The following is a 24,628-nucleotide window of genomic DNA, read 5'->3' on the forward strand; positions in this document are numbered from 1 at the left end:
AAAAAGGGGAGCTGTTTTGAATAAGTGTCACACCAGCCTCCAAGAGCTACATTGATCTTTACTACTATGCAAATTCAGGATGTCATGGTGTCTATGCTAAGAAGCCAAGGAGGGGAAGGAATATTTGAGCCGGAGGTCTCTGACTGAAGTGTAGTCCTTTACCAGTATTGTAAATACACTCATTGACAATTTTATTAGGTACACCTTGGTATTACTGCGCAGGCCGCTCTTTGACCCTCAGAACAACCAGGATCTTTTTGAGGCAGTGATTCAACAAGGTGTCAGAAATGTTCCATTGGGATTTTGATCTATACCGACTTGACAGCATAGTCTTTGCAGTTTTTCAGCTGTGCGAATGCTGTGAACATCCCACTTCACCTCATCCCAAAAGTGTTTTATTAGCCTGTGATCTGGGGGCTGTGCAGACCATTGGAGTAAAGTAAAGTAATTTCCTGGAACCATCTAGAGACAATGACACATTATCTTGCCAGAAAATCCCTCCGAAAAAACGGTACACTGTCAATATGAAAGGTTTCACCTGGTCAGCAACATTGTGGGCTGTATGTATGAAAATATAATAAATACAGCAGGTACTGGCAGAGAAAAGGCATTTTTATGCTTTCAGTCAAGCTCTTATTTGTTCCCTACAATATCAAGTATTATGCAGAATGAATACTTGGCTCTTCCTTATCACCAGCACACCCTAGATATGCTCACCTCGGCTAATGTTGTAGCATGCTAGCTTTTTACTTGGTGCTTTGTCTAAGGTCTATACAAAGATTTACTGTTACAACACAAAACTAAACAGCTACTGCACTTTTTTAAGAATATGCCGCTGTCCTATTATTTCTACCATTGACGTCTGTTGACAGACAAAAGCATAATTGTTATTCTCAGATTCACTCTCTGAATTAGCATATCCCACCTACTGCACCTTTACTTGACTTGATTCTTCCCCTGTTTGGCGATAGCGCGCCAGCTGTAGCTGTCACAGTGGATGATGATAATCCTGTTGATGCGTAACAATATCCAGAACTTTACAAGTGACAGTCTCTGCAGTACAGTAACACATTTCTTGTTCAGCTGTAGCAGGACAGAGTGGGGAAATCAAGTGAAAGACTTGAATCAAGCGTTGCACTACATGCTCACTTTGAATATGAATCTGCTACAGTTCATATGTTTGTGGTCTTGTTTGTTTGCATCTCATAGAAATGAAGACCTGCCGCCCAGCTGCCTCGGAGTCAAACCAATGGGGTGGGATGGACAGGAAGAAAGTAGGAGCCCTAGAAACAGTACATTCACTAGGCCCCTGTGCATTAAAATATTATTCACAATGTTACACTTACTATTTGCTGACAAAACACTTAGCTACACCCACAAGCTTTCTATACATGGTTTGCCGCAGGAGCAGAAAGGAGGATTTTTGGAGGTTTTAACGTCGATGCTACTCGGTCACGTTACAGATGATTTGACTTGGGGTGCATCCTTTTTTTTTTTTTTTTTTTTCTTTTATTGCACTGCTAATCATTTCTGCTACCATTAGAGCTGAATGAGTAATCCGTTAAGTATGCTCTGGTTTGAAGAATATGTAATATTTATGGGCCTAATTGTGCCAAGAAAAACATTGCCCACCACATTATCGCAGTAACCTCAACAACAGGGGATAGATCCATGGACTTTAAATTCAGTTCTGATTGTCTGCATGTTGCAACACAAACAAGGCTTTGTAAGAAAAGTCAAGCATTCTACACTTTTCAGAGATTCAGTTTTGATGATCACACGCCTACACTTAAGCTTCAGTAATATGTCACAGTATACAGATTTCCACACTGACCAACACTACAACTGCTTGCACTAAATAGGATGCCTTGAGTGAGAATCAGTAAAGACTGGGTTGCAGATGTTGGTAACACATGTTGAGCCTACAGGTTTAGCTGGACAGTAAGTGAGCCTCTCAACCCTGTTTGCATGTTCTGTCAGCCTGCATAGTGAGTCACAAAGGCTTGACTCACTGTCTGGAGGAGTGAGATGCATTAAGTGTAATAAAGTGGCCATTAAGTGTACTGTCAAAGAGGAAACATGGTGGAAAAGAGACTGGAAAGCCCCTTGATGTGTCAAAAATTCAGTTTATCAAGAGTTTCCAGTAATGTGAATTGTTCATCTGTTTGATCTCCCTCCCATTGAAACGCCTGACAGTTCTCTTCATTGAGGCTGGCAGAGGCATTGTCCATAGATTGTGATGTGCAGTGACATACAGTATCACAGGCTCATGTTTGAAGCAAAGATCCAGAGTCACTGTCATTCACTGACAAACATGAAGCGCGGTGATGATACTGATTAATGATTTTCAGAACGATCTCCTGAAAACTGTGAGTTTCTTCTGACTGGCGTTTAAAAACACAACTGATAGCCAAATGGGTAGCTGCAATGTCATTCAGTTCATTTCATTTGGCTTTCACAATGTATTCACTGTCATTCTTCACACATTAACACGAGCATAAGGATTTCACAAAGAAGCTTGTGGAACATTAAAAATCCAAGTGACTGTGGTCTTGTTATAAATTTCAATGAGAAGTGATAATACTTTATTAATGTCTCTAAGAATAATAGCCTTCTCCCTGCTGAGTGTTGACAGGTCTCACTGAAAAAGAGACTGCATTTATTCCTATTCTAGTTATATGTCATCTGATCACTACACAGACATCAGGTTTTTTTTTTCTTAAGAGATCAAATTTATCAGACGTAATGCACGTCTGGGATATGTGTAAAACAACTGACTTTGAGTTGCAAATCAAACAATGTCATCATTGCTGTTATCTGCAGAGTGAATCTCATCCTCAACTTCTGAAGATGTTACTGTATCTCAGAATAAAGACAAACAGCTTTTAAATGCCCATTTAAATAAATCATCATACAGCTTTTGCTGTTTGATTGCAATTGACAGCAATTGTAACAGCCACGACTAAATGAAGGGAATGTTTCTCAGATGAAGCAGCTTACACAAGTTCAGTACAACTGAAAGACTACACTATAATAGTCCAGCAATACTGATTATCAATTTCTTCAACAGTAACACACTTCTCTCTCTCACACCTCACATGAACATTTTGAGTTTCGACAGTTGAAAAAGACTGTGACTGTCGGTAGGTTTTAAATATTGTAAATTAGATCTTTTTTGTGTGGTGTTTCTTTTTAATTATTTGCTCGTTACTATGAACAAACTAACAGAGAAAACTCATGACACCCAGGCATATTTTTATTGTTCTACCAGTGAAATGGTGATAAAAGCTAAAGAACGGGCAGCAAAACAAGCCGACATGACTGTTTAAAGAGGGTGGCTGCACCTAAGTTGCTATTTACAGTAGATACAGTCACATTCACTGCATCCAGAACACAAGAGCAATTGTGACCACTGCTGCTACTGATAAAAAATTAACAGTCAACATACTCAATATTTAGGAATATTTGGGACCGTGCCTCTCCCACCATCTCCAGTGAGACCATTGCCAAGTTCATGAATATTTTGCTTGGTATGAATGTGAAAACCAAGCAAGACAATAACTTACTGTCTGTGGTTGCAGAGAATCCTTGTCTACATTAAGTCTATATATCTGCAAAACGATGGCAGTTGTTGGAATAGGAGCATTTTTGAACACATAGTTAAAAGGCAGTACGATTAAATACTGGGTCAGGACATCATTTTCCCATCTATATTCCCTAATGGTGGCTTGTACTATGTACAGCATACATTTTATTAAATATTTTTCTTCAACTGACAACTTCTTTCCAATATATAGTGTAACTGTCAGCTCTTGAGAAGGAACACAGACAATCCTTCTTGCAACACCAGTGGCACAGTCTTGGTAAAACATTGATAAAGCACAGAGACAAGGCTCACAGTCATATCCCCATTTGCTCCATGCATATCTTCCTCAAATATGTTGATGTCAGTTTTCCTGGCAGCGCAGTCAGTTAAAAGTGTGCCATTGATGTAATTCAAAAGCCACAGAGCACAGAGCTGTCTCTCTTCCCCAGCCTGCCTCACCCAATTGGGGTCCATCACCATCACCAAAACAAACTTCTCCTCACTGCCAGGGTAATTTTTCCTCCTCTTCCACCACTGAGCACCAGTCATATTAATATCTTTGTAGAAGGCAAACGTGTGCTCCAGGAGGCCAGTCCCATGTGCTTTTTTCCCAAACCTCTTGCTGTTTCTCTGGCCAAAGCTAAGTGCATTAACATATGTTCTCACAGTGCACAGTGCTACTCTGCATTGGTAAATGCCTTATTACAGCAAGACCGGCTCTGAGCTCCTCCATTGAATATCCATAAGTAGTAAAACACAGCCATATCTGCCCACTCAGAACAGTAGGGAGGTGTCTCACATGACAGGGGGGCTCCTTAACATTTAGTCAGAGGCCTTCTTTGTCAAATTGATATTCCTCCCACTCACAGTAATGGCGGGTGGTAATAATGACAAATAAAGGCAATATTGCTACTGCATGGTACACACTGAGTGTAATAAGGTCATGTGCTGGTTATGTTTTTTTTTTCCTCCCATATTTATGCCTTTTTAGCATGCAGAGTCAAATTCTCTCAGTATGACTTACATCTCCAAAGACTACGCCAGTGTGAAATATTCAAAGGCAGAGGGTGAGAAAAATATCCTGAGCAATGCAGCATGTTCTTGCCTAGAGAGCTTACACGCTTGTAATCATTTCCAAACTACAATTTCCTCTCATTATTCCATTCGTTGTTTTTTTTCGTTTTGTTTTTTTTTTGCTTTTCTTTTCTTTCTGAAGTAAAACAAGATATTTCAGAGATCATGAAACCTATGTCTGAAAAAAGACATGAGAACAGTGTCCTTCACAATTGGTGCAAAATTGGGAGATGACACTGCGTCTTGTCTGAACAGTCTTTTGGCTATAATGCGTGAATTACACTGCAACGAATAAAGCAAACCATCAGGAGGAACAATAATGAGGCACATTGAGACACCTCTAATAGTATAGCAGGATATACCTGACAAGACGTCATATGGTTGCAGTTAATTTAGCTGATGTGAGGCTCTGTTCTGGTTATGTTTAAAACCTAATAACCTCTTTAGTTCAGAAAACAAAGAGGTGATGACATCCAGAGAAACACTTGACATATTAACATGAATTAGAAATGCAGCTTGATTAGCAGCTACAGTAGAGAGTGTTGCTTGTATGATGTATTGCTTGTGATCACTATAAATTGTGAAATTGGAGAACAGACAAAACACCCACTAGGCTATCTGAAAATGCAGCTTGCTGGTGATTATGTTGATTGCTGCTAAAACATGGCTTTGGGTAGAATGCGTTTGCAGATATCAACCGGCCACTGAGGTCGTTTCAGTTAGTGTGCTTGCGGTCATTGCCTCCTTGGGAGTTTTGTTCAAGATTTATTTTTCATTTCTAATTTGGGCGATCTTTGCTGTGTCAGAGCCTCAGCTGTACTGCAATGATCTGAAGACAGATTCCAGAAGAGTATCAAACACTGCATAAAACTTATCCTCGCACATAGAACTGAGGGCTGGCATCCCATTGCACCACACTGATTTATAATGGGAAGGAGAGGAAAATAAGCAGCCAGGATGCATCACTGAAATATGAACGTATTGAATAATACTTTGCTCATGAATAAAATCATTAAGATCGCCTCCTTTATATTGTGGACCATGATGATGAATCTTGAGCTTTTTATGATTACTGCTTCATCTATAACTTAAAGGTTATAGATGTCAATGGTTTTCATTTATATATGTATTTATTTCTAATTTTTGTTCTTATTTTATTTCTGTTTTGACAGGCCAGATCACCTGAGGACACAAGTTTTGTTAGCTTTAACTTTTGAGATCTATTTCTTAGACATCTAGTTTGGGCTGCACCACTGTGCAAACTAATGAAGCCTCGAAGGCTTTGTTTAAGTCATTAAACATGGAAATCTAACTACACAGTTTTCTTTAATGGAAAGCAATTACATGACAACAACCTGGCCAAGAAAATTAATGTCAGAGAAAAATAATGTAGTTGCATTGTTTATGTTTCAGCCAGGGGAATTTCATGCCTGTCCAAATATTTGAAATGCTTGACTGGTTGTTCTTGAAAAAATAAATATATATATAAAAACAATAACCTTTGTATGTAGACTGAAATAATCCCACTCACCACCGAGTGTTGGGCTGGGCTATTTTTTTTCCATTATTACCGGTCAGTTAACATATGAAAGTCTACAGGTTTACACATGTCAAAACATGAATGACCCCAGTCATGCTTTCTTGAACAGTTAAGCCTGCCAGCCTTCCTGACTATCGTCGCACAAATCCTCATTCTCTGTCTTAAAATTTTAATTTGAAGTCATTTGGACGTCAATTAAACAACTTGCTATTCTCTGTTAACATTTAATTTTTGTTTCTTTACCTCATAGATTGATGGAGTGTTTTATCTTTGCCAATGCAACAACCTCATTTATTGCATTAAAGGACAGATGCAATATGTGTAACACTGATTATTTCATTTATTTGCCAACCTGCAACTCTCCTAAACACAACACAATTCAGAGAAGCGATCTGCTATCCTGGGCATATATAAATTAAGCATGGAAAGATAGTGTTGGCAGCAAGATGCTGGATGATTTTTGTGAAATGATATTAATCGTATCTGCAATTTATCATTATGAAAAAGACATTGATTCATTCATTGATTCTTAATCCTCTTGTTTAATAGTAGGCTGGACAAAATATTCACATATTTAAACTCTAGGTGCCAAAATGCCACCAGCATCCAGCATTTAGAGTCTGAGATTATTAATGACTTTGCTGATTTGTTCAGCTCAGTTCAAACACCTGTAGTCACTGACTATGTGGTATAGTTTCTGCACACAAGAAACAATCCTATTACTGTTCACAGCATTGCAGCTCTGCTTTTGACTATCTTCAGTTCAACAGTCAGTTCAGTCTGTTCATTACAAAGCGAAGCCAACACAATGTCTGTGAGGTCAATAGCTCAGCAGCTAAAACCTGGAACTTACTACATTGTGATTTTTCCTGTAATTTTCCATTCTTTTCAGCTTTCAGTGACAGCAATGAAACAGTATAATCAGTCCAGATTGTTAAGAAGAAGACTGTTAAATGTTAAAGATTAGTTCACACATGTGCTGAACACCTGCAGCATTTGAAACAAAAGATTTGTCTTAATAATCTTTAAAAGGTTAGTGTTTAGTTTCCACTCGAGCTACATTTTTAACCCCGGTCTGTGCACTGCTGTTTTTGGCATTTTTCCCCTCTGGCTGTGAGCTTACAACCCATCAAGAAAATGCCAAAGCTTTTGTATCTCCTCTAATTGGCCATCATTCTTTTGATGGACATTCAGTCAGTGGATCAAGACAGTGTTAAAGCTGCAGACAATCTGATCTTAACTCTTTTTCAAAGCTAGCTTTATACTATATATATTCTAAGTAATATGAAGTTACATCACATATTGTTTAAAAAAAAAAACCATCGTAGTTTAGTTTCTATTTATATAATGTCTTGCAACAAGAAATGGCAAACCTACCAGTGACCAGTTGCATAAAACTCCATAAGTGTTATTTAAATCTCATCACTATGGAACACTGGACACACATGCACGAGCCCCATTCCCATACTTAGCCATAAATTGATGTATAAATGCCTGTAATCACCTTCATATCAATACTTGTGCCCATTCCACCACTCATTAGACCTATCAATGAGAAGAAGAAATGATTTCCCACTGATTGTGTCTCATTGCCAAAGTTCTCAGCAGCACCAGAGCAGCTTTCATTACGCACAGCCATTACGCAGAGCTGTGGCTATTTATAATGCCCGTATCACTAATTCATCAGACGTACCTGTAAACCATCATTGCGGAAATATCTCAGTCACATTATTAAATGTCAGAGGATGATCAATGATTAATTTGTAGAGCTCATATTGAAACAGATTTTACAACGATGGCTCCTTGTGGCTCAAGTATAAATAAAAATAATGGTAAAATTCATCACTGAGAATAAGTCAAAATTGTGTTTATAGATGCCCCTTTGAGAGACATTTTACAGAATGCAGCATAGACTGCAGAAATAAGAACGCAATCAGTGGAACTTGCAAACATCGTAAATAAATAATGTCTAAGGTTATATCTCTGTATTCCATATCCACCTCATCACAGGGACAGCGGAAGTCAATCAGAGTTGGGGTGCTGAGGGAGTCTTTTTAAATGCTGTGCAACATTCGTGGTTTTTGTATTAATTTGAATGGCCAACACTGTTTTACAACAGTTTCAGAACACTTTACTCTGCAGCGGAAAGTTGAACACCAACATGATGTCTATCAAAGCTGCACAGTACCATATTCAGCTGTGGACAGTTCACACATGGACTGCAGGTTTGTTCCTAATCAGAAGATGAGTTAACTGAGCCACAGCCATGCTATATGTTTGAGATTAGAGCAAAGCACATGAACTTTACATCACACACACACACACACACACACACACACACACACACACACACACACACACACACACACACACACACACACAGAACAACTAAAAACATTACTCCGAACAGACCATAGCCAGTTCAAAACTCCAAAACTTTTTTTTCTCTCTTTCTCTTTCACACACATACACACACACAGCAAACGAAAACATTCCTAATAACTCTGAATTGATTGAAGACTGCACTCCAAAATGCAACTCTACACTACAGAAACATGCTGTCATTCAATGTTGCACTACCAGATCTGTAGCAGAAATAATGTAACTTACTAAATTATATATTCAATCCAAATGCCTTGCAACCAGTGAGACAGGAAATTGAGAGACAAAGAGCGAGCAGCATAACTGATCATCCAGCAGCACCACCACGCCAAGTTTAAAACAAGGACCACACGAAGCAATTTACAGCGAACCCTTACATAATATAAATGTGGAAACCAAGACTAAAGTGAGGCTGCATGGCGCCAGGGAACATAATAAAAACATATTTGCTTACCTTGAGCAGACAATAGAACAGTGAAGATGGTCTTACACCCAGAGGTGGCACGAATAAACTCCCTCATGAGAACACAAATGTCCAGTGTGTCCAGAATGTCCTAGTGCATTTGCAGTAAGACCAGGTGTGTGAGTCTCTTTTCTTGGTTGTGTTATGCAGTCTTTGATGAGTACCTGTGTTTGACATATATTGGACATATATGTACTTTGAGTTTGTGAGCAGTGCGAAAGTCCTCTTGCCTCCTTAGGTTCCCTGGCATCCTCAATTGCTGGTGAAGACCAGAGACATCTATATTTTCAGGCAGCTGGAGAGAGCTCAGGTCTGTATGCGTCCTTTCAAGGTCTTCACGCAGTGATTGCTTTTTCATCTTGTAGGACTTTAGCCACAGCTTCACGTGGACTAAAAAGAACTTTGCAGCACAAAAGGCCAAACACCATTTTCGCTTTCTTCGCTTGCTTTAGAAGCCCAGAGATCTTCGTCCTCATTTCACTGTACACTGCAGTCTTGCTGTGTGTAGTGTCTGGAGAAGTGGGCCACGTGTATGGCTGAAAATCACGTTGGTTGTGACACAGCACCTTGTTGGACACAGTCCAAAGATTCATGGGTGGTGTTGTGCTTTGTTGAGATGACATTGGTTGGACTCTGATCAAACTGAACCATGTATGCTATTAGTGATACCTCTCTTGCAACCTCTTGTAGGTCGGGGTTGCAGCAGTGGACAAACAATGAGCTTGGACAAATGACTTTGAGTCCTGCTTGCACCCTATAAAACTGCCTGGGTGTGTTGGCACCATTAAAACAGTACCTCAGAGGTAGTGTAGGTTCAAATGCAAAAATACATCTTTCACACAGGAAAACTTCATTTGTTACAGATGCAGAGTCTGGTGCATTATAAAGCCCTGAAATTTGTCTCTTCTGTGTGACATTCTTGTCAGTCTACTCCTTTAATGCAACATCAGCTGCTCCATCAACTGTTAACCTGTAGTATGGAGAACTTGAGACCAGGGACACACACACATCCCTGTTAGCCGCCATAGGGCCATCTGGAGGGGAGGTAGCATTGACGTTCGTACTGATGTTAGCTTGCTGCTGTTGCTCTGATCTCTCCTCCTCAGACTGCTGGAGTGACAGGGGTCTGCTGGCAGGTAGTCAACTGTGTTCTGGCAGGGTATGGATTCTTGCTGTTCAGCTTTGGGGCCATTTTTAAAGAAATCAGAAATTCTTTTTTTGAGACAAGGTGAAGTGCAGTAGGGATACCTAACCCACCATCAAGGGTCACTTATATCTGTGATCCTTCATGCCTCACAACATGCACTTCTTGTGTATCTCATACACAAACAGTGTACTGACAAACAACCGTGTTATATATAATGCTCACGCTAAAATGTTGCCATCAAAATAAAGAAGGTTTTTATTGATTTCGTTTAGTCAGCTTTTATACCTTGTAGTTACAGCCCCACACCAGAAGAGGGTATGCACCCTACTTTTTCATATCACCTGTAGCTATCTCAGCAAAAACCAAGCTTGTGCCTGGTCGGAAGTCTACATGAAACATAAATCCTTGCTTGTGCATTCACAAAACAGAAGGATCCCACAGCATAATGTATACCAGGCCTTGCCACACGAACCCTAAAAAAGTAGCACAGTGAGTTTATTCACTGATATGTGTGTACTGTAGCTGACACAGCATCAGTCCATGTGACAAATGGGACCAACTGCATGTTTCATGCATTAAAATGTAACTCAGTAACTTATTCTGAGTTGCATTACATGTACAAAGCCTGTATTCCATGTATATACAGGTGTGTGTATTAAGTCATTAAGAGAGATGAGAAGACTTCACTCAATTAACTGTGCACCACTATAATGTATACTTCATATCCCTTTTTTCTTCACTGAGATGAAATTGGTTAAAGTTTTTATGGCAAAAACTCCAACAGTATGAGCAGAGTGTACGTCTAATATTCCTCCCACTATTCGACACATCAACACTGGCAAATTGCTTTTCTCCCAAGTCTGTTAAATGAATAAACCAATCACGCATTAATGGCACAATCTATGGAGGAGTGCTTCATGTCTGGAAAGTTATCCCACTCAAGTTGCAGTTTGTGAGTGAAAGAATTGGCCGTTGATATTGTGAAAAAAAAGTGAGCAGCAGTGAAGAGGAGTAACTGATGGCAATTCTAGTCGTTAATGGTATGGATTCCAACACATATAACATCAATCGTGGTGCAAATGAAAACCTTTGAGATTCTTGTAGTTGTACTATTCTTTTCATTTGACATTATAGTTTACATTCTCCTCATTTATGATACATCTGTCACTTCTATAATCAGTTTTATTTCAAGGTATACTATACAGGATTTTCCTAAAAATCAATGTAAACACTTAGAAAGAAGTAATCCTCTCAATCATCATTTGTGACCACTGGATGTGTGTGGTGGTGTATTTATCTGCAGAGGCTCATTTTGCTGTGGCTGTTTTGTTTCTGGGCTGCAACCTTTGGGCAGTTGGTGTATAGCCTGCAGCCAATTACAGTGTTCAAGTGAGGTCAAGAAAGGTAGCGACCAGGTCCCAGAACATAAGCAGGATGCATCCAGCTGGTTGTTTACAAATAGTAAGTGACAATTCCTGCATAGTAAGCAAACCTTTAATTTCTCCCTTTGCTGAGTATTCAGATCTTTGCATTGGCAATTAATGAATTATAGTTAGAAACATTCAATTCACACACTGTTACTAAATGTTTCCCCACTTCCTCAGGTGTTAGAAGTTTTGTTGTGACAGGCACTCTTGATCTTATTTGTGCGTGTATATTTTTTCTTTTAGTCTCTACTGGACTCATTTTATTGAATCGTTGTGTGTCTTGAGCTCAGATGTATATTTTTATCATGACATTTTCCATTCAATGTTAACAAGAGCAAACATGGTAAAAGTGCACATGGACACACCTGCAGCGTGCACACTCACGTGAGGGAAATCTGTTTGGTATTATTGGGTCCTCTGCTTCACTGGAATGACTTATGGTATGTTTTGTCACAGCAGATCAAACGTAATATTCATGCATTTTAAAAATGCATATTCACATACACTTCTACAGCTTTCATGGAAACCATATGAGCACCTCACGTTGGATCTGTGAAAGTCACATTTCGCTCTTCTTAGAAATAGTCCAAATTATTACGGTAGACCCTGGGACTTAGTATTATCCACCGGTCAGGCTAAGATGCTTATACATTAACAATCTAGGGGACCAGGCAGCTGGACTGAAGTCCTGGAGCACACAATGACTTGCCATTAATAGGTTGGGGAGCGTCGGGAGAGCCCACCCTGAGCAGAGATTTCCATGTGGATATGGCCTATGGCACAGGGGTACCTGCCCCCAGCCATCTGCACTGATTTGACAAATGATTCTATATCAAAGGCCTCTGCACTGATTTGGGTGGTAATTGATTGGAAGTGAGGCCCTCAAATCCCTGATTGGTTTAGCTGGATGTAGGGGGGAGATATGCTGTGGCAAGTGAGAGGAAAGGACAGCCAGCAGGAGAGAGACAGAGAGAGAGTACAGTGCAGGAGATCTGGGAAATGCACCACAGAACTCTGCCTCATTTGCACTTTGAAAGAACTCAGAATGAAATTTTGTGAGATATGCGATTTCTACACACACTGTGCATGGTATATATTTTTTCACAGAACCACCTGTGTCATCTCTGTGTTTCTGTTTCTTTTTCTAATGCAACTGTCAGGATATCCAATTTGTTAGTGTGTCTGTGAAGATTGGATTTCACCATTCAAAAAGAGGAATTTGGTTAGAAATGGAGTATTATTGATTTGTTCCACATGCAGGTGTGGTCTGATGCAGATACATGAGCATGGTAAGTTGGGAGGGAGGCATGGATTATATATTCCTTCATCAATTTCACCTGAATTTTTGATGCTTTTAACCCTTGTTGTGGAAATCGTGTGACAAGAGAGATAACATCAAACACGGAGGCTAGACATTGTCAGTAATTCCCCTGAGGATTACCACAACCTCGTAAACCATTATAGAAAGAGCACTGCATGAGAGGGCACACAAACATGAATGAACGAATGATATGATGAATACAAATTATATATACGCATCTTTATGTGAGGCATGTATCTGAAGGTTTGAAGATGTCATTGAAAAGTACTTTTGAAGCAGTTAAACATGCTCTTTGATGACATCAAATACAAGTGGAGGATTTTTCTGTCAAATTTCCACTACAAATATGAATGCAATCATATTTATTTATACAGGATTCCATCTGTGCCTTTAACAACTACTAAAATATTAAAGCTTGCATGATAGCCGTGCTGTGACCAGCCCTTCACGCTATCTGGACAGTAATGTATATAGTACGACATGTTGGATGTTCTGCGGATAATCCAGCAGACCTGAGAGCCCTGTTAATGCAACTGTGGTTTTGATGCTACGTACATACAGGCCTACTGCCTTTATTACACGGCAAGCTGACTGCACCGCATACCTTTTGCCATTTGACACAGACATGTGGTGCTTGCTAGTGACAGATGCTGCACAGTACTGGTCCCAGAGGTCACAAATGACCTTTTGGATTGTCTTTTTTTCAGTCACAAAGAATTATTTGTTTGACGATGGCCACCAATGCAACCCCAGGCACCCTGACGGAGCCGTGGGTTGTTGCTGCTTGTCTTCTGAGATCACATTTACCTCAAATGAATTGTGTGTGTGTGTATGTGAGAGGAGTTGAGCGAGTGAACGTGTGTATGTGTGTGCTTGCATGTGAAAGGACGTGCATGCGGACGCACATGTTCAGGAAGATGCCTCACTAACCACCCATAGTCTGCTTGATGCCTTTAACTAAGCTTAATTGCTGAATGAGTAGCCTCTTGTTTGGATGCCAGAGGGATTTTCTTTTATTATACAGAGTGAATCATCATTAAGATGTGCTTATTCAGTGGCCTTTCCTTGGCTTAAAAAATGCTGCTGCTCACAAGATTTCTTAAGCATTTTATCTGTGGCAATCAGCGTGTTTACATTTGCATCCTGGTCGAACTTCACAGGATTGCGTGCTTCGAGAAGCGGGTTGTCTGTCCAGCATGTTTGTCACTCAACTTCTCCACTGTCAGGGGACATTTCACAGGTGAAGTTCTCATTCTGTGTGGAAAGTAAAACTGTGAAATGGCGTCCTGGAGTTGCACGGCTTTGGTTTACCTTAGCAATTTCAGAGCTGGCAGGAACAGGGTGCAGTGCAGGCCCCATACTGTCAGAGGTGCTTGATCCCCACCCCCATCCTTGCCCTCTCCATCTGTCACCTAACTAGATTGCACTGTTCACATAGACGCAGAACATGTACTTATGCATGCATGCACACACATTCTTACACACATACAAACACACACAAACACAATCGTATCGGCCAGAACGCTGCTCTCCAATAACAAAGAACCCTGAACTATTTACTATATAACAGCTTGTCGAACACAGGAATAAACATGCGCTTCCCTGTGATATTTCATAAATTGCAGTTTGCCACCTGTGCTGCAAATGTCTATGTGCAAAAACATGTATGTTCACATTTCATTCCTCTCCTGTTGTGCTATAATGAGAAACAGTTTTTCATGGTGTAGATTCAGAATAAAACCTTGTGAAAAACTGACACAATTTTCTACTGCCTGAAGCCTAGTGTCAGAAATATGATCTTACCCTCACCTCTTACCCTGACTGCCGTACTGTAATGATGCTCTGAGGTGAGCCCACTCATCAATTATTCACAGAATGCAAGATTTTCACTCTTTATCTTCTCGCCAGCTAGAGGAGACCGCTTAAGAAAAATAGAGGAGAAAATAAAGGAAAAGAGAGAGAAAATGCAGCAAGCCGCTTGGCAGGTGAATAAGAGAGTTTGCGGTGGACAGACAATGCTCTCGATGTGAGTTATAATTGTAGTTTAACAATGTGTGGACCTCTGGGATTTTCAATATGCAATATATGGCCTTTATACTGGAATCGCTATGGAAACCAAAGGCCCTGAAAGACCTGCAGTGCCCACCCACTCGGACAGCCGTTAATCATCTTCGCTCAGATCCTGGCACTGCAGAATTTGGCCAATGTGTCAAGAAGCAATTATATATACTTAGTGCTCGGGCACCCGATCTCCTCCCTCCCCTCTCTTTCCTCGCTCTCTCACTCTCACACTCTTAATATAATCACAGAGCAGTCAGTTTAAAAGCCCTCTGTTCATTTCACTATCTATCTGGGGGATGCATACAATGCAGATGAAGAGAAGTGTAAAAAGACAGAGGATATTCTATTCTGAGAGCCATTATAATCTGAATATTCTTTTCGTATAAATCACATCCAGCCTTTTACTCATTTTACCAGCCTCCTGAGCTGACTGACATACTAAATTAGCCCAGCTGGCCCATTGCATTCGCTGCACATATTGGGTTGGTGCGGATCATGGAGACTAATGTGAGCTGACTAGAGGGAGATTATGTTCCGCCGCTAACAGCTAAAATGTGAATAACACCATCCGCAAACCCACGGTGTTTCCCCATTACATCAGCCCTGATCAGCTGTGTGAAAACGGAACGAGAGCAAGTCAGAGAGGGAGAGAATGAGACAGAAATGTAAAGGGACATGGACAGACACACTCTGTCGAGCTACGCATAGGGAGAGACGTGTTCAAACTTCTGCAACATTGCATCCAATACAAGACCGAGCCAGACTCTAATTTCTCATCAACAGCAGCCTAAATATGAACAGTTCAGGTCCTCTGCGAAGGACATACAAGTTGTTTTGCACTGACAGACTTCCAAACAAAACCTGATTGCTTTCCTTGTGATTTGACATGACATTGGGTTAGGAGAATCATATTTTATTATTATTTACTGCGCTACCACCATCTGCAGCTTTCAATACCTCCAAAGTCATTTTCGACAGCTAGCTGTGCATTAGTGACGTAGAGCCATGTTAAGCTTTGAACAGTTGATGACAGGCTGTCAGACAGCTTCCCTCCATTGGGCTCCTTTTACTAAGGTCCACTTTAGCAATAAGTCACTCTCCACCATATCGGCCATTCATCCAGAAAAGGACACAGGCATTTTTGACACGTTTGGTGCTAAGTGAACTGAAATTGTGTGAATTTCACTACATAGCACATTATCACATTTGCAAGAAGCATGCAGCAGGAGCAGGAACTGAAGGGGAAAGTTACTGTACTTCAGTCAGTGTGAGGCGATGACTTGAGACCATCGGAGTGAAGTGGTGACTTTGACTGTGCATGTGCAGCGCTAATTAGCATTGAATAAATCTGTCCTTCTCGCATCTTGTCACATAAATGTTGAGTCGTAACATAATGCAGGGAGAGAAATAGCAGGAACAGAACACTTATTTTGCACATCCTTTTGGCGGTCATGAAACCCTAGATGTGAAAAGATGAGAAAGGTCTTGACTATGGAGGACCAAAACTGCCAAAATCAAATAAATAAATAAATAAAATAACTTAACAAATAAATTAATATGTCATTGAATGCAGAAAAATAACATTAAAATAAATGTAGGCATTTATTAATTCATAGATCATTTGACATTTCTGTTTGAATTTGCTTCTGTACTCATTTAATTTTCCATTCAATGTATTCATTCATTTTTTTTAATCTTATTTATTTAATTATGTATTATTTTGCTTTTCCCTCTTATATCCCCAAACTTATTTTCAGCTTTTCACCTTGTTATGTATTTATTTATGATTTGGCAGTTTCAGTCCTCTATACTTGACATGACGAAGAGCTACTTTACAACTGTGAAACATAAATTTACACAATTAAAACTTAATTAGAAGATTAAATTGTTAAAATAACTGCAATTATTTCACATAATGGTGTTTTTCCCTTGCCTGAAAGCAAGCTGGAGGCTTACCTTATGAGGACAAATGGGGGGTGGTGAGTTAAAAGACTTCTCTGGTGTCTGGCTCAGGTTCTACAAGAAAAACACATTATCAGGGACATGTTTTCAGTGGAGGGCATCTCCCAGCAAATCTTTAGTGACAGAAGTTGCAGCTTATTCCCTGGTTCTCCATTAGCATTTTTTGCAATATATTTTAGAGGGGTTCAGCAACCCTCAATCAACAAGCAGGTCTTTGCAGCCCACTAATCCAAGACCACAGTTTTTGTTGACAGTCATATTTTAAATCTTTATCTTGACAATATCATCTCATCGCACATCATGTGAATGGATATAATGATGTATTTTGTTTTGTTTTCCAGTTTTCCTTCCTTCTATCCCTCCACAAAGATTATAAATCCTTCTTTGTCGGAAGATTTCACTGAACATATGTTCAGACTTTTGCATACAAGCCGGAATGCATTTTTTGAGGTTAAATGATTATCACATTGTTAATACACCAATACATCACTCGGATACAAGAAAACAACATTAAAAAGCAGACGCAAGGTAAGTCAACAAGGCAACAACAGATGGTCCCGCTGCTTGTGATTATGCAAAGACCCAAAGTATTTGCATACTCACAATGCCATCGCAAAAAAAGAAAACGAGAAGCCATCTTGAGCTGACCTCAGTGAGAAATAAAAAGAGCAATGGTTGAAGTAAACCCAGCAGGGAAGTGGATGGGCTCTGCAAACTTCTTTGGGAATCTACCAAAGGCCTGCCTCCTGGGAAGGCCCTGATAATTTCCAAGCAGGTGCTTTCAGTTATGCCCTCATATCCAATTATGTGCCTGTGGTATGTCTGATGCTCCCTGACACTATTAATGGCTGCCTTATGGTATCACCAGGACAGATGAGACACTCAACTCTCCAGACTCTTAACATCTATATTTCATTGCAACGTAGAAGGAGAACACCTCACTGGCCAAGGCGACTGAGAGAGAAAAAACAGCCTGGCTTTCACTGCATAAACACCACATCATGAAATATAAATGAATAAATGGGTCTTACTGGGACGATGGAATTACTAGACAAAATTTTCCCACCAGATCGAGTAGGCTATATAACCATATCTTAATTGATGTGACAAATAAACACGAGTTATGATCTTTGGGGATAAAAGCAGGAAATTGAATTTGTTTCTGTGCATGTTGCAATGATGTGTGATATCCAGTGGGGAAAACAGAATGACCTAGATTTTAAGCAACACCTTCAAAATTATGACATTGTGGCATTTTGCTGATTTAACTGGTGCTGAATGAAAGACATGAAACAGCTTTTACGATATGCAGATGATTCTGCCCTGTACCACCAGGTTAATCAAACGTAACAACACTGAAAATGGAAAGCTATAAAATCCTCACAACATGCATTTCCTTGTGCTAGCTGAAGTTCATTTGGTAACTCCCTACCATGCAAGAATCATTTGAGGTGCTAATAAAAACATCAATAGGTCAAAATCTTCTGTGTAAATCACAGTATGAATTCAGAAGCTAAGTATGCTTAATTCACTGAGCAAAAAATAGGTTTGTTCATTATATTTATCTTACGTCTGTTTGAAACTGAAAGTAAACAATAGGGTGTGCATTCCATCTTCAACAACCATTTTAATTGGACAGCACAAATGATGTGGAAGACACAATGTTTACAAAAACAAATGCACTGTGTTGCTAAAAACTCTGCCTTGATTCAGTGCTTTAGTTCACATAAATAAAGGGGCCTGTTCAAGCTTGATACCAACCATAGATAATCTAAATCCCTTTCCCTTTCTTGGACACACACACAAACACATAGCAAGAGCTCTCTAGGCTATAATCACTGTTGTTTTATTTTTTTGCTGTTTTTTTTTTTTCTTAATACAATCTCATTTTATTCTTCAGGCAGAACAAAACAGCGCTTTTCATTCACATCATGTTCCTTTGTCACACTCCACTGTAACACACATACGCAATAGGTAATAATTAGTCATTAATTTTTCATCAGTGTGGAAACCACGCAGCTTTGTGAGCAATAACTCACTCCATTTCTTTTTATAGAAAACACAAATGTGATGATGGCCATGTAATCAGGTGAGGAATCAGAAATAGAAAAACATGGAAGGAAAAAAGAGAACTGTCATTTTTCAACTCACCTTTGGTCTGGAACATTTTGCATCTGATAGGGAAACACTATTGACAAGGCTTGCAACAGAGGGCCTTGGATTACACCACATATTGATGTTTTTGTCTTTTCAGAGTGCTCGGGGTGGTTATTGTAATTTGACATGGCCCAGAGAGCACAATGCTATGATATATATATATATATATATATATATATATATGTAAAAAAATTGTTTTCTGAGGAAACGGAAAGATAAGTGAAACATGATGTTTCTTTGTCTGTTTTCTTGGAGACATGCTGACTAAGCAAAGATCCTTTCTGCTTTACCTGAGCTTTGTTTTCCTGAAGCATAATTCTTACCCTCATTGAGAACCATTTATTTATGCACTGTATAAAAGAAGCCATTCAAGTTGTCTTGCTTAAAAAGAATATTAGCCCAAACCTTGCGTAACTTGGTTTCTGTTTCTATGTGCCAGATGAAGTATATAGTAGTCTGGTCACATTCTACAAGCCAACTTCCCCAACAAGACCCATGAAAAAACAAGAGCACTATTCAGTGCTGAGTGGACAGGGACTTGTGGCACATTTGTGTTTCCAGCCCCATCAGCTCAGCCTCCATTCTCCACACACACAAGGAGGCTTTATACTGTCGTCTTCACCGGCTCCCTCAAAGTGCCATGCTACATTTAGTATAATGCATTTCCAGCAGCTAGTTACTGCTTTTCTAGCTCTGTTTGCCACCCCAACATTGTTTCCCCCCTCCCCCTCCAATAAAATATAGTTCTCTCACTAGGATTAAAGGAGCAATGTAGTTCAAGGATTATCAAATGCCTTTGATCATGTGACTGCCATGTTTTTGATCTGCTGCACATAGTACCAAATATATTCTCTTTTTCTTGCCTTCTGTCTCTATCGCTCTCCATGGATTTCCCTTTGCTTGATGGTTCTCTGCAGTGTGAGAAGACCTCTTGACAGCCAGTCAAAGAAGAGAGTGTAACAAGTGTAAAACACAAGTGCTATGCAAGATAAAGCTGCCTTGTGTTGAAGTTGGGTAACACTTTATGGTATGTAAGAAGAACAAGATGTATATTTATTTTAGCCCCAAATTGTTTTCATAGTCCTGTCTCATAGTTTTTCTCAGTACACACTGAATTGCTCATACATGTAATGTTTTCCCCTGGTAGAGGCAATGGCACAGATTTTTTGAGTAGAGACAAAGCGACCATAGATTATTTGCCTTTGAAAACAGGAAGTAAGGTCTGAGATGCCTCAACCCCCCAACGCACCCACAACTGCACCCTGCTGCTGTTCATTAGCAATTTCTGAGCCTTGGGCTACTTTGCAGTGTTTCAATCCCTGGATTATTATTATTTAGTGGCTGACTTGGACATGCAATCAAAGGGACACGCAATATGTGCAACACTTGTGTCGTAAAGCAATGTCTTTTCCACGATGCCCAAACTAAAACCCTGTAACTGTGAGCCAGGGGAGCCGTGGCTCAAATTTAGTCCACAAACCTCAAAAAATGTTCTTTATCCTCATTGTACGATCACCCCCTATTAATGTCATTGCCAAGACAAAAACGGGACATATCAAAACAATTATTTTGATCTGGCTTCAAGCAACACAACATTTCAATGTGAATGGCACTCGAATCTTGAATCATTATGAGGCGTGGTTTCGGGCAAAAAAAGCCCATCAAAAAATGATTGAATATCATTTTAATGGGTAAAAACCTACAAGGCTTTCATACTGTCTGCCTGCCATGTTATTAGATAGACCATGTCAGTCAAGCTGAGGAACATAGAAACAACATACAGACAGGCTGACAAGACATAAGCATGCTGCCTTCCATCTTCCTCCCAGCTTGGCATGTTTATCTAGTCCTCCATGTGAGCTTAGCGCAGTACTGTGCATATGCATACAGAATGATGAAGGTTCAGAAACTAGTGCCTGGAGGAAGCTGCACATATAGCACAAGCTCTTTGAAATTGTGCCAGGGTGGGCCTCATTTGCAAAGCAATTTGACAACAAAAGTAAAATACTCTACAACTTCAAACCAAATTCTAGAGATGCCAACTGTTACGGCTCTGCAGTTTGCTCGGAGAGGGAATTGAAGAGGGTTACATCCGGTGTCTTGTGTGTGTGCTTCTGACATGGCTTATTTGCAGACCTAGCATTGCACCAGTGCAATGTCATGATTGCTTTGGCAAGGAAAGAGCGCCTAATTTACATGAGAGGGAGTCCTAGAGGCACACAGGAGCTTGCCTTTGACCAAGGTGCCAACAACCCCGCAGAAAAACAATGTAATTACAACCTACAAAGCTGCTGTGTTTAGAACAAACTCACTCTGGACTACATATGAGTAAATCGGCCTGTCTTCCAAATGGGCATGACTAAAAAAATGTGGTAATGCTACAATATTCTGTATAATAGTTGGATCTCATAAATTTTTAAAACACTCAAATCAAGAGTAAACTGTAGAGGCAGTTTTGGATGTGTTTATGTTTATTATATCATGTTTGAATATATTTCATGTAAAACATCCAGTACTTTTTATAGACTGGAGTCCGGTACACCTCCAACGTAACAGCCAGTCACTATCCTCTCGATTGCCAGTCCTCATTCAGAGGAGATTTAGTGTTTCCTTTTTCTTTCCTGTTTGAACTGTCTCCGGTACCATGGATTGTTTCTACAAATGCAATATTGCTGTGGATTAACTAGAACAGGATTTCATACCGTGTGGGTTTATAATAATCTAAAATTCATCAAGGTAGCTTGATATTGTTTTTATTGCCTACTGCTCTGACTTTAGAAAAGGAAAATGTGTTTTCAGACACCTGATACTTGCAGAAAGGAACTCAATTTCACAGGCTGATACTGTTTTAAGTTTAGCAATAGATCAGCTGTTTATACATACATGCATGACATATGTAGTGGCGCGACAAAGACTTTTCTGTCAATTGCATGCAAATCTATCAATTGCTTTCAAATCAATGGTTGTGCAGCGCCTTACTTACTTTCTTTTAGTTTCAAACTTTCAGAATCAAGCACATGGCCATTGGGTGAGAACATGTTTGACCTCTGACAAAAACCACATGCCTGCACCTTGTATGCACTCTTGTTCAAGCTCTACCTCTCTCTACCTTGGTCTGCCATTTATTGAACACAGTACTTCTTTCCTAGTATGTTTCATCTGAAAAGACAGATAGCATTATTAACTAGTTGTAATGACAGATCACAAGGGGGAAGAGATCATTTGGAAATTATCAGTTTGTTTAAATAGTGAATTGAGTATTACATTCTGAATCAATTATTTATCAGCCAGAGTCATATCAGCATGGCATTATCAAAACAATGTGAATTTTGTGTAATTGTCTCAAATGAGTTCTTTTCTGATTTGTAAGGAGAGAGGTCTCCTTGGATTAAGTTGTACATAATTATATGTGGGTTTTAAAACGTGTGATTATTATAGTCTGTCAGGGGCTAAAACATAAGCTAGCAGGCAAACACTACAAAATCATTGTTGCTCAGATAGTTTGGGGAGGAGGGGCAGTTTGAAACAAATTGAGGCCACGAGACGAGAGACTGTGTACTGAAAAGCCCTCTAATCCAGTAATATTTTGGGTGACTTTCTAAGATAAATACTTTGGCATTGTCTTGATGAGAGAGCCTCGCCTCATTTAAGTGTCTTTGGGATCCGGATCAATCCGCATGGTGGGCGTCAGACTTGTACACTTGACCATATAATGCGGCATGCTTGTCACAACCCGGAATGCATTTCTCTCTTCAAAGTATATTTCTTGGCCTGCTCTCGTCACTCACTCCCTCTAACCAATTTGTCATTCTAAGCCTAGCCTCACTGCTGCCAGCGCCTAGATGATAGCAGCGGGCCTCTCTGATCCAGGCAGTGGCAAGGGAGCAGGCCAAGTGTTACGCGAGCCACTCTGGGACAGCAAGCAGGCGCTTCTGCCGGCTGATGCACGCCTCCACGGCCGAGAGGAACTGGCTTTGCAGATGCTTTCAATTCGACACAGAATGGAGCTCATCTACTTTGTGAGGACATTTGCTTTGTGTTTGCGCACCGCGTTTGTGCTCGTTTGTGTATTTCAGGCGCAAGTGTGCATGATCACGCGCGTGTGTCGGAAAGATTAAGAGACGTCCATGCGTACGTGCTTGTATGCATTCGTATGTGAGTGTTTGTGCATGACTGAGTATATCTGTGTGTGCATGTGTGAGAGTGTGTGAAGCTGCTTTTTTTTATATAAAGATACAATTATCATGAAATGAGGCTGAGCCCTTTTTCCTTTTTTTGGTTCGCAATTATGGTATTCTCAAAGTTCAGATGACCTACTACTTCTCCGCTGATCTGCTTTAGAAGTCACCATTTTCCCCCATTGGCAGACGCTCCTCTCAAGAGCAAGAGGCAACACAACACTGTCGTCGTCACTTCATTATTCCTGTTTTAAACAACCATTAATGCCCTCATTCAAATGCTTGGATGCTGCTTTGCTGTTAAGCTTATCAGCAACAGTCAACCAATTTACTACTGCAGTTCTCTCTCTAGTCGGGTGAGCAGAGCATTAAGTGTATTCAAAATTACATTAGCTGCACATTGTTATTGACTGCTTCTCACAGTGAGGCAAAACTTTATTTTGATAAATGAAAATAAATACCATCTTATCAATTTAAATTACCCAGTACACGTGCTATGCATTAGCAAACCCACTCTACGACTTTTCATTTTGCTGCCTTTTTGAGAGGAAAGGTCATGAATGATAAACATCTCTGTAGCTTTGATTTAGGTGATGCAAAACCATACGTTTGAAGAACAAAAGGCCGGAACACTATTTGGGGGTAAATTTGACACGTGCATGCTAATCATTTTCTGTTTTTGAAATTACAGAGAAGCTGCTCTGTTTCGCCGAGCAGCCTGCTCTCCTCTCAGCAGAGGTGCTCAACATCGACCTTTCAGACCCCTGTGTTTTCATGTTGCAGCCTTTTGCAACTGTGTTTAGAATTAAACTATGCATGGCTAATGCATTTCCACAGGAGTAGATGCATTTATCTTTAGCACCGAGGCCCACTCTTCTGCACCCAACAATCAGCTCTCTGCAAATAGACCCCTTCATTCGTCTGAATGAGAACTGAGACATAAAGCAGCGCGCTGAATGCCTACCCCGAGCTTTCTTGTTAGACATTGATACCCATCTCACAAAGCAACACCAGCCTTTTATCTGTCTGAGCGTCATTCAGTATTTGATTGGGAATGGATCTGGAAGGTTCCAATCAGTTTCCCTTGTATGAGCACAGTTAACACGTGTGTGACTGCTCCTTGAGCACTGATGGCAGAGACATGAGCGATTATGGCCAGAGCCCAATCAAACCAGCTGTGTGCCATTCTCCCATGGCACTGGATGTGCCAGGCATGTGTTCCACACTACTAGCAGGCAGAGAAGCCTCGACCAAACCTCCAGTCTGGGGAGCTGCGGCCACACATGAAGCAGGACATGTAGGCAGATTGGGGATTTAGCTATACAAACAT

General features: G+C 40.2%; 1 protein-coding gene across 1 annotated transcript in view; it reads right to left on the reverse strand.

The window, feature by feature from the left end:
- Positions 1-24,628, reverse strand: part of pcdh11 (protocadherin 11) — a 124,120-nt gene that overhangs the window by 54,843 nt on the left and 44,649 nt on the right. The window contains exon 4 of the mRNA XM_070963513.1: positions 16,958-17,017. Coding sequence (XP_070819614.1) covers positions 16,958-17,017 — 60 coding nt within the window. The remainder of the gene's footprint in view (positions 1-16,957; positions 17,018-24,628) is intronic.

Source organism: Chaetodon trifascialis, chromosome 5 (assembly GCF_039877785.1).
Source record: "Chaetodon trifascialis isolate fChaTrf1 chromosome 5, fChaTrf1.hap1, whole genome shotgun sequence".
Lineage (NCBI taxonomy): Eukaryota > Metazoa > Chordata > Actinopteri > Chaetodontiformes > Chaetodontidae > Chaetodon > Chaetodon trifascialis.